This window comes from Schistosoma mansoni, assembly GCF_000237925.1.
Source record: "Schistosoma mansoni, WGS project CABG00000000 data, supercontig 0113, strain Puerto Rico, whole genome shotgun sequence".
In the NCBI taxonomy this organism is placed as follows: Eukaryota; Metazoa; Platyhelminthes; class Trematoda; order Strigeidida; family Schistosomatidae; genus Schistosoma; species Schistosoma mansoni.
The window spans coordinates 1,040,187-1,052,393 of record NW_017386033.1 but is presented as its reverse complement, the minus strand read 5'-3'; the positions used below and the strand labels follow the sequence as shown (position 1 = coordinate 1,052,393).

The 12,207-nt window shown below is 41.0% G+C and overlaps 1 protein-coding gene across 1 annotated transcript; it reads right to left on the bottom strand.

The window, feature by feature from the left end:
• Positions 1-2,070: 2,070 nt before the first annotated feature.
• On the bottom strand, positions 2,071-11,942 carry Smp_054200 (NADH-ubiquinone oxidoreductase sgdh subunit,putative). Its single transcript, XM_018790433.1, has 5 exons — positions 11,406-11,942; positions 11,277-11,368; positions 11,114-11,242; positions 10,975-11,081; positions 2,071-2,345 (listed from the first exon to the last, which is right to left on the bottom strand). The coding sequence occupies exons 1-5, from the start codon at positions 11,545-11,547 to the stop codon at positions 2,198-2,200; spliced, it is 618 nt and encodes a 205-aa protein (XP_018646341.1). The 5' UTR covers positions 11,548-11,942; the 3' UTR covers positions 2,071-2,197.
• Positions 11,943-12,207: the final 265 nt, after the last annotated feature.

Here is a 12,207-nt window from a genome sequence, read left to right as displayed (position 1 = left end):
TCGAACAAGAACAGAGAAAGTCAAGACACAAGCAGAGAACACAGAAGCAAACAAGCAAATGAAGAGCCTTAAAGCCAACAAGCAGAAATACATGGAAGAACTAGCAACGACGGCAGAAAAATCTGCAAGAGAAGGGAACATGAAACAATTATATGATACAACGAACAAACTAGCAGGAAGATAAGGTAAGCCAGAAAGACCAGTCAAGGTAAAAGAAGGAAAGATCGCCACGGAGATTAAAGGACAGAGGAAAAGATGAGTAGAATACTTCGAGGAACTGCTGAATAAACCAGACCCATTGAATCCACCCGACATCGAAGAAGCACACACAAACATCCCTATAGATGTCACTCCACCAACGATCGAAGAAATCAAGAATGAGAAAGCAACAAGGCCTGACAATATACCAGCTGAAGCACTGAAGTCAAACATTGAGGTAACTGCAAACATGCTTCACCTCCTATTCAAGAAGATTTGGGAGGATGAACAAGTGCCACCGACAGACTGGAAAGAAGGATAACTCATCAAGATGCCAGAGAAAGGAGATCTGAGCAAATGTGAGAATTACAGAGGCATCATCCCACTGCCAGTACCATGAAATGTTCTCAATAGTGTTGCTGAACAGGATGGAAGACGCAGTAGACGCCCACCTTCGAGATCAACAGGATGGATTCCTTAAGGATCAGTCGTGTACAGACCAGATTGAGACACTACGGATCATCGTGGAACTCGTCACAATACATCAACTTCATTGACTATGAGAAGACGTTTGAGTGTGGATAGGAAAACATGATGGAAATTTCTTCGACACCATGGAGTTCCTGAGAAGATTGCCAACATTATCCGGAACTTATACGACGGACAATAGTGCAAAGTGGTGCGTGGAGGTCAGCTGACAAATGCACTTCCAGTAAGGATCGGAGTCAGACAAGGCTGCTTACTCTCCCCCTTCCTCTTCTGGTGGTTGACTGGATTTTGAAGACCTCTAAATCTGAGGGGAAGCACGGAATACAATGGAAAGCTCAGAATCAACTAGATGACTTGGACTTCGCAGATGGCTTAGCCCTCCTATCTCATATACACGAACAAATACAGACGAAGACAACAAATGCAGCAGCAGCCTCTGCATCAATAGGCCTCAACATACACAAAGGAAGATGCAAGATCCGCAAATACAACACGGAGAACAGCAACCCAATCACACTTGATGGCGAAACTCTGGAAGAGGTGGAAACATTCACGTATCTGGGAAGCATCACTGATGAACAAGGAGGATCTGATGCAGGTGTAAAGACGAGGATTAACAAAGTAAAGACCGCATTTCTACAATGGAAGAACATATGGGACTCAAAACGACTGTCAACCAATATCAAAGTGAGAATGAACAATATGAACGTCGAAACAGTCCTACTCTGCGGAGCTGAAATGTGGAGAACTACTACATCCATTGTCAAGAAGGTACAAGTATTTATAAACAGTTGCCTACGCAAATTACTCAACATTTATTCATTCCTAAAGCTTTAGTTTATACGAGAGATTCTAGTAAACATCAAGATGGTTTTTACTACAAATAGAATATTAGTTGTGTGTGAACTGATTTTCAATTGGTGGTAAATACCTATAAACTGAAAGCGTGTACTTCAATTTGAAACTATGCATTACCCAATAAAAAAAGAAACATCTTACCAATAGTTAATATAATCGACGTGCCCATCTTAGTGTTTATTCTACTTCGTGTAGTCACTAAAACACAGTGGCATATATACACTTTTTAAATACATATTTCTTATAGAACCATAACCAGTCTGTGTCAGGCTCCAAGTTGGTTATGACTCGTTGAAGTGCGTTTACCACTTTCTTTAGTGTCAAAATGATCACCAACTGAAAGTAATTTTTATGAAGATGAGATTATCCTGTTTTAATATATATCTGAAAGACAAAACTCAGACCAATAGTTGGACTATTATAACACGAAATGATTCTCTGAAGTCTCGGCGACAATATAAACCTCTTCGATCAAAGTTTAGTTATCTAGTCTGAACTTGATATTAAGAATTGTCAAAAACATGTAAATACATTAAATTTTTTATTAATGAATGAATAACAGAAGTTTTTCATAACATTTGATTTAGGATTAAAATAAACTGCACTTAGATGAAAGATAATACAAAGTATTATTCTCAAATGAGTTTTATAATCAACGACTAACTAGTTGACCAGCCTCTTGATCTTTTGTGAGTCTTTCAAATGAGCTATTCACGCCAGTTGGATTAACTGGGATAAAATACCAACCACGAAAGTCGCCCTTTTCAAGTTGAGATTTACGAAACCATCTTTCTTCATCACTAAGAAAAAGGTGGACATGAAAAAGAGAAATAGCTTTATCGGACTGGACTACAGATATTACTAGTTTGAAAAAAAATTTCTTGAAGTATTACACGAACAAATAGGATACAATCTAGCGCAAATGCCTATTGATTCAATTCGCTACTTCCTATTGCTGAAGTGACAGGAAGTCAAAAAAGAAATGAAAAGTGATGAATCAGAAATTATAGCGGTAATGGTTGAGAAACATTTGACAGGGGAAATGTAGTTCAAGAATAAAACGGTTTGGAACCTTCATTTAAACACCTGAAGTTTTCTAAAAACAACGTCAATCATTAAAAAAAACATTTACACCATTTAAAATCTCTCCTGGGTCTTCATATAGAAGAATTATGACGCTGCGTTGTGACATCCGAGATTCTTCAAAAATCATGGAGCTGATGTCCATTCTAGCAACCAAATCAACAACCAGCATAGGTACATGGGATGCTTGTACTGTGTGTAAGACAGGGAGGACCAGTCAAATAGATGAGCAAATTAAAAACTACAACCTAGTGGTGCTCGGAAAAGTGGAACCCATTGAGCGCAAGCTTGACAGAAAGATCAGCTTCAGAGTAGGTGCTGTTGTGTTCTGATCATGAAGTAGAAAATGCTTCACACACACGAGGAGTTGCATTGCTGCTCTTCAAAGAAGTGCACAAAGCACTTATGGGATGGCAATTTCATGGATCTAAGATCATCGAATCAATCTTCAAAACAAAGAAGTAGGGGGTCACAATGAACGGTATCCAATGTTGTGCACACACTAATGTTAGCAGCGCAGGTGTTGGAGATCGGCTTTGTGAGGCTGAATTCCATCGTAGAAAACTGTCGAGGAAGGGAACTGAACATCTTGATAGGAAATCAGAACACTAAGCCTGATATGTTTAACGCCCAGTATAAAGGCATCATGGAGTGATATTGTTGTGAACAGAACACTGGTTGGGGACAATCGAATGTATTTAAGCAAAAATTACAGACTATCTCAGTAAATTCTGATAACCAAACAATGAACAGTCAATTTGCAAATTAACAACCAATTGTTTCAATCTTCTCTGTTTCTTCTCTAATTTCATTGCTCATGCATTTTCCAAACGATTGCGCTTCATTTCAGTTCTTTGCACATCGGTCTTCTGGCAAAATACATTCTATGTCTGACCAACACCATATACTACTTATATAGATATAAGTAGACCACACCACACTCATCCCCCCTTTAAAGCATTCGACCATGCGGTGGTTCTGCTCGCCACGCCACTATCTTCTTTCACTGCAGTCTGTGCCAAACTCTCCGTCAGAATGTCGAGTCTGCGGCGCGCTGACCTCCATAGCTCCGTCGACCTGCCGGGGCACCAACATCCGCATCCACCCGGCACCTGGGACGTTCAACACCCGTACTCCACCGGCCTGCTGAGCCATCTACATCCGATGTCCGCCCAGCAGCCGCACGTCCCACTGCTCCTCTCCGTCGACAGCACCCGCTACAGCCAACGCCGCCCCGCCAGAACACTCCACTCGACGCCACCTCTCCTCACCAGACTGCCCCAACTAGCACCTCCACTCCAGACCCGCAGCGGCGTCCGCAGAACAGCACCCTTCCTCCTTCTGGTTGGCAGCGACACCAAATGTAGTGAACAAAACAACGGTTGGGGACAATCGAATGTATTTAAGCAAAAATTACAGACTATCTCAGTAAATTCTGATAACCAAACAATGAACAGTCAATTTGCAAATTAACAACCAATTGTTTCAATCTTCTCTGTTTCTTCTCTAATTTCATTGCTCATGCATTTTCCAAACGATTGCGCTTCATTTCAGTTCTTTGCACATCGGTCTTCTGGCAAAATACATTCTATGTCTGACCAACACCATATACTACTTATATAGATATAAGTAGACCACACCACAATATGAATTTGGGGAAAGTGCACAAAGCACTTATGGGATGGCAATTTCATGGATCTAAGATCATCGAAGCAACCTTTAAAACGAAGAGGTAGGGGTACCAAGTGAGTTTAAACTTCACCCCATTGCACAAACAAGTGGCTATCAGGACTCGGTAACTGAGTGGATAACGCGACGGCGTTTGAATCGAAAGGTCTTCGAGTGAACATCAACTCTGAGATGCAGGTACATCCAGATGATGAGTCCCAAATAGGACGAAACGCGCGTCCTGGATTCCGCTGCTAGCCACTATTATAATGCTTGTGAATTAAGGCTATATCGAGGCAATACGCACAGTATGCACACATGCCAATAAGAGACTGATCAATTGCGGTCCTAAACATCAATGGGAAGATTCAAACAAACAATACCAGGTGAATTTAAAGAAGTAGGGGGTCACAATGAACGGTATCCCAGAACAAAGTAGGAGAGCCAATCACTGATATACAAAAACAGAGGAACAGGTGAGTGGAACACTTTGGAGAACTCTTGAATAGACCAGACACACTGAACTCACCGGACGTTGAAGCAGTATACACAAACCTTCCTAAACCTGTCACTCCACTAACGATCGAAGATATCAGGATGGCCATCAGACAAATCAGGTATGGGAAAGCAGCAGGGCTTGACAACAGACAAGCTGAGACGATGAAGTCAGATATAGAAGTGATTACAGACATGCTCCACGTTCTATTCAGGTTTGGGAGGAAGAACAATCACCAACAGATTAAAAGGACGGAAAACTCATCAAGACACAGATGATTTAGCTCTTCAACCACATACAAACCAACAAATACTGGTGAAGACAGTCAGTGTAGTAGCAGCCTGTGCATCGGTAGGCCTTAACATACACAAGGGAAAAACCAAGATCCTCAAATACAACACAGAGGACACCAACAGTCACATTTGGGGAAATTCTGGAAGATGTGGAAACATTCACAAATCTGGGTATCATCGTCGATGAACATGAGGACCTGATGCGGATGTGAAGGCAAGGGCGGTATTCCCACAGTTGAAGAACATATAGAACTCAAAACAACGGTCAACCAAAACCAAAGTCGAAAAAATTCAATAAAAACTTAAACACAAAGAGACATCAGTCAGTCAGTCAGCTACAACGTAGGACCAGGCACATATATGCATCGGTCCAAGTTGCCATACCTCGTTAGCACAACAAGATCAACACCGGATTAATAGTAGTTAATTTAGTGTTGGTAGTAGTATATAAATTATAGGTTGTATATAAGGATATAGTATAGGAAGGGAGATATGAAGCAATTTTAGTCTCAAGGTTTAAGGGAAGATAAAGAGTGTATACACCTACGCCATTGTGATCGATTCTGAGCCATGTCACACAGAGTCTCCAACCATTGGTTACGATAGTCACGCGGACCCCAACCAGGTAGTCTGCATTTGCCAACATGGCTCAGACTAGAAGTTAGTGACTTCAAGCACTGATGCCATGTTTTGGTTTGGCCGCCCCTAACTCTCTTCCAACCGTCCCCAATACTAGTCATCATAGCGCGTCGTGGTAATCGGTGTTCAGGCATACGTAACACATGGCCCAACCATCTCAGTCGATGAAGATTCATCACCTCATCAACTGATTTACCATCGTTCCCTAATACCCTGTGTCTAACCTCACTATTACTTACCCGGTTATCCCAGCAGATGCGAGCAATATTTCTAAGGCATCTGTGGTCAAATACTAGTAACCTACGAGTATCTTCTACTCTTAATGGCCATGTTTCACAGCCGTAAAGTAGAACAGAACGAACTGCTGCGCAGTATACTCGTCCCTTAATTGATAGACGGATATCTCGTCTACGCCATAGGTGACGTAAGTTGGCAAAAGCCAAACGAGCTTTTTGAATCCGTGCAGAGATTTCGTCAGACACCAACCCATTAGGGCTGATCAGACTTCCAAGATAAGTGAAGTTGTCGACGCGTTCGACTACTTCACTCCCTATCCTTAGTTCGGGTGTTGACGCAGGCCAGTCCTGGAGTAACAATTTACATTTGGATGGGGAGAAACGCATCCCAAACAACAAAGAGACATCCTGTCTACACGTTAAGAAGTCCAACTATATTCTAAAGTCAGCATATCTACTTTTCTAAAACCTGAAGAAGAGTGAATATTGGGTTAATACAACCGCGTCCAGGTCTCAAACCACCCTCGTTTTCCCGGATCCACTCTTTGTAGACCCTAGCTAGGCGTCTGATGGTCATAGAGGTTAATATTTATTCTAGTCAAACTGAATCCTCTGTGATAGTTACAAGAGGATTCTTTTCCCTTTCTTAGAAACTGGAACGATCAACGACTGAGATCAGTTAGATGGGATTACGTTCATATTCCAGATTCTAGCTAATATCTTAGTCAGTTTGACAGTTAAAATTGGATCACATTCCTTCATCATCTTTTGCGTCAATCCATACGGACAGTTTGTTCTCCACACTGTTAGACTACGTTTAGGCTTCTCAAATTCATTAAAAGATGAGGAAATTCTGTCAATGTGCCATGAAGGTTTATTAGTGGTAGAGGGTAACAGTAAATCAATTGAACTATCAGCCGGTCAGTCATTCACAACGTAGAACCCGTACGTATGTGCATAGGTTCAAGTTACCATAACGCATAAACACAGAGAGATGAAATTGTTAGCCCAAGTCCGAGAATAGTAGGTGTAGTAACAGTATCAGTGCTAATAGAAAGGATTTGGGATAGAAGATACGATTCGAGAAGAAAATCTAAATTAGTGCAGTAAAATTCTTGGGGAATTCAGAATCTCAGGATTCGAGAGAAGGTAAAGAATGGATGGACCTGCTCCATTGCAAACGATTTTGAGCCATGTCATTCAAAGCCTCTAACCATTGGTTATGATAATTACGTGGACCCCAGTCAGGTAGTCTGTACCTATTAACATGACTTCATGAACTGATGCTGTTTTGGTTTGGATGTCTCAACCTTTGTTCTAGACTATTCCAACACACGACAGTTGCTGCTACCATGACGTGGTGGTCGAGCTTGTCCATAGTGATGACTCAATCGAGCTATATTGGTCGGGACAATTGTTCGTTTAGGTCCTACTATCCAATGCAGGTTAGTTGGGGAACGGTAAGACTAGAAGCGGCAACTCAAAGTCCGAGGGCAAAGTCGCATTGTTGACTGTAGAGGTGTGTGGCAAGAGTAAGTTTTTACTGGACAACCAGAATCTAAGGCGATGCTGCCTTTTCACAACAGATGGAAGGGATTAGGAGTGGTCGACCCTGAAAATGTCATACATCATCTTACCCGACGGATTCCTCTCTCCGATTATAAGGCCATTCGAAGAGCGGAATTAACACATCAAAAACGTCCCATAAAAAGGTCGTGCGCAACCGGCCTCAAGCAAATGTCCTTTGGGCTCTGTGGTCACTCACCTAAGTCAAGATCACCGCTTATTTAGTTTCTTTTTCAGGTTCCTTAAGAAGAAATATCCTTCCGCGATGTGAGCAACCGAGAAGTGACAACCACCGTCATACCTTTGTCAGCACCCGAGATAATCTTGTTCGTGATCGAATCCCTCCCTCACCTCATGACAATTCTTTCATCCTCACAACCAGCCCTCCCCACTTACCTTTATCGCCATGCGCCACCAATGCTAATAATTCGAGTTCACGATGTGTTACTGTTGGTCTGCTGAAACCACACTCCAAACTACATGTTGGAGCTTTCAGTGTTCGAACATTGCGTCAGATAGGACAATAGGCTTTTTTAGTTAAGACTAAAATCTCCAACCACTGATGTATGCTATGTTTCCGAAATGCGCATACAGGGTCCAAATATAGTCATTCATTTGACCTCAACTTGTCACTATAAAGAACCGAAACGATTTACCCTTCGAATATATAGAGTACCCATTGCTACTTCTTACGGCCTCGCTAGTATAGGTATGTTTTAAAGTACAACAGGCTCTGTCAGACTGGATTCCAATATACGGCTGCTTTTGTGCTGTCCGACTGAACGGGACAGTGAGAACTCAGAAATACAAAGGCACATGCCGTTGCTTTTTCGTTGTCTTTGCCTACACTCGTGCTAACGGCATCTCGAATGAAGTTCAAGATGAATTTTATAGGGAGCTATCCAACCTCTTTCAAAAAGCTAAACGCTCTGATATAGTAATATTGGCAAATGATTTTAATGCTCAAGTAAAATGAACCAAACTGAGAGGCATTTAGGCTGATTCTACGGTGTTGCGGCTCAGCAAACAGATAACGGCGACCGTCTGCTACAACTATACACAGATAACCGTCTACTTCCGAAAAACACCAACTTTGAATATGAGGAAAAATATCGTCTGACGTGGCGACCTCCACAACTGACTCGTCGATTGACTCAAATAGACTACATTGTGACTAGCCATCACTGAAGGGGCTCGACAGAAGACTCGCTCATTCTGGAGAACAAGATTATACACAGATTATACTTCAGTTTGAGCACGTATTTGTTTGAGCATTACTGGATATGGAAAAGTCACACCAAGAAAACTCTTTAGAATTCGACTCAATGATGAAAAAGTTAATGTATTTTAGGGACAACTAAAAAAGAGTTAGTCAACCCTGAATGTGATATCCACCCCGAGGTGGCTTGGTATGATATCTAAAAAGCTGTGGAAACAGCAGTGATATCTTCTAGTAACTTGAACCAAAAGGTTAGGAAAAATCAGTGGATTTCAGTGATGTCTAAAGAACTGATAGGTGATTGGAAACTCATCCCGTCTGGCTCCGAACATGATGAGCGGAGACAGCTTAAACGTAGGTTGATAAGTCTACGTAACTGTCGTGAGCAGTGGTGGGTGGCAAAAGCAGATGATTGGTTAAGTAGCGTTAAGTACTTCTTAGTTTAATTTATACAAACCTGACTGTTAATCTGAATGTAAACAAATCATACAGAAAGTAGTGTACGTATACATCACTTTGATTTATTTCCGTGATCAAATAAATCTACATCACGAGTCTTTGTTTTTCTACGCGTCGTTGGATTGGAGTCTCCAGTACCAAGCCAAAGCCAGTTAAATATACCCAGACACAAAAAGTAAGAGCCATGACAGCTAACTGCAAAGATTAATAACTTTTGTGTCATCAGACAGAAGATGGCCTCAGGGACACTATTTTTCTTATCAATAGTGATTTATATGCGATGAAATAGTATACATTTCATCAGATGCAGTTGTTGCCCCAAACTTGTTAGCACTATCTGAACATCAGATCTTCTATTCCTTGCGTAAGATTTGTGGGATCTCATATATAAAACATATATGCATAGTTTTACTGGTGTTGTGGGAGGACATATTTGGGCTGGATCGCTCTCAATCTTCTAAGCAGGCTTTGGTGTCTTTGTGATGTAGATAATCGAAAACAAAGTAAGGTCTATTGAGTAACTGGATAAGAGCTTATATAGTCATCCTAAATGCTAATACGCAGAAATCATGTTGCATAAGTACGCACTTCCAGGTGTATTGAGACGGACAGGAATGTAAACTTATTCTAATCCATGATTACTAGTTTTATATAACCAGCTTATGGTCATACTAGTTCCGCTGAATATTCTGGGTATTAGCAATAATGTCACTGGCCATAGTCTGATACCCGCTTAAGATTAATGGTTTGGACAGATGAGCGACCACGATCGACTAATCATCCGGTCGAAGTTAATGCTACTACAATATTCAGTCAGTCAATGCAGGACCAAGCACATATATGCATCGGTCCAAGTTGCCACACCTCGTTAGCACAACAAGATCAACACCGGATTAATAGAAGCACTTACTTTAATGGTAGTAAGACTTCATATATGGATTTAATATAGGGCAAAACAATTAGTTCAAAAAAGAAAGGTATAAATTAATTTTAATTTCATGGTTTAAGGGATGACAGAGAGTGTATACACGTACGCCATTGTGTTCGATTCTTAGCCATGTCACCCAGTTTCAAGTCATTGGTTACAATAATCGCGTGGACCCCAACTAAATAGTCTGAATCTACCAAAATGGCTCAGACCAGATGCTAGTGACTTTATGGACTGATACTACGTTTTGGTTTGGTCGTCCCCAATGACCGGTCAGCATTGCGCGTCACGGTAATCGGTGTTTAGGAATACGTAACACATGACCGAACCATCTCAGTCAATGAAGATTCACAACCTCACCAACTGATTTACCATCATTCCCCAATACCCTGCGTCTAACTTCACTATTACTTACTCGGTGATCCCAGCAGATGTGAGCAAGACATGTGATCAAATACTAGCATCCCAATTATTTTAACAAAACAATTGGTTAGGCAAAAAGGAGGGAAGCTCTAAACACCTTAATGATTCCTGAATGCCACTCCATAAAGTTCTTGAAATAAACCCGACAAGTCTAAATGTTCTAACTATTTTTATCCACAACAATATTAACTTCTTTACATATGTTGTTGAAGAATGAAGTTACGAATTTTCCCAGTCACTACTCTTAGAAAAAGGGAATTAGTTAGAGCTGGAGGATGATTTAAGTTTTACCGGGACGATGAAGTTGATACTTGAGGATTAGTAATGCTACATATTATTTGCTTGTTCAAAATTAACACCAAGGGTTATACGAGTATTCATTCACATCGTTGTTTGAACAATGATAGTTAACGACTTACACCAGCTCCTTAGTAAATCGAAACTCATCTAATTCCGCTAAAGTAGATTCATACAACTTCTGAGGATGTTCGCACATGTACTTCGCAATGAAGCGCGTAATAGGGTGCTGAAAATGAGTAAACGAATAAAATAACCCACTTTGTGGTATTCCCAGTAACGTGGCTCATAGTCCTCTGGTATGTCCGTCAATTCTGCTGGCCCAATAAATGAGTTGACAAAAAAAACTAGTAGAAATGAAGGAACAAGACCCAACATAATATAGAAGTGCTAAATATATTTAACAGTGATCAAAGTTGCCTACCACATTGTCGAAAAATACGCGTGACATGTAATCTGAAACTCTCTTAGGAATTGTTCTTCCATGACTTGCGTTTCTAGAAACTACTGTGGAAACTAACAGATACAAATGAGAAATAATAGGGGTACTAACCAAGTGGTGAGGGAATGGTTTTCCCGGGAAAAACCGCATACAAACGATGCTGTTTTATCAAAGTGTGTATTAGCGAACGAACAGGTTGAAGTCCAGAATATTTTGAAGAGAGCAAAGCAGCATTCCGGAGAATGGTATACATATTTGCGCAACCACCTTGAAAAATCGAACCCCCCGCATCGTTCCAGTTCAAATGGTTCAAATGGTTGTGGGCGGAATAGAAGCTTTCGCTTAACGGGCTTTCGTGTCTAGTAGCAGTGGATCACCAGTACCTCCAGACAGGAACCTAGGTATATTAACAATAATAGGTAAAAAAGAAATTGGTAAATCATAATAAGATGTTATCCTTAGTCCTTAAGAATAGGTCAAGTTTCCTCTGAAAGGACTCCTGGGAAGTTGCTTGAACTAGCTCAGTCTGCAGCGAATTCCAGCATTTGACAATTCTTACGGAGCAGAAGTTGTGACTAAGCTTAAGTAGATGTTTAAGTAGATGACCAGAAGTGTTAAGGATACCATAAGCCATAAGAAGGTTACCTCTAAGACGCCTGTAATCTAACGGGTAAAGGTTAAGTCTTCAGTAATAAGGATAGTAGGTTGATGAACCTGCGTTAATCCTGACAGATTTCCTTCCAGTGAAGGTCCAGCTTCTTTTTGAAAATGTTCACTGATGGTGCTGATACCACTTGTTCTGGTAAAGCGTTCCAGTCATTGACCACTCGATGAGAAAAACGGGACCCCACCTTTAGTTTATTAGATAGCGGTTTCAGAACCTTCTTACTATGACCCCGGAGATTATTAGTGC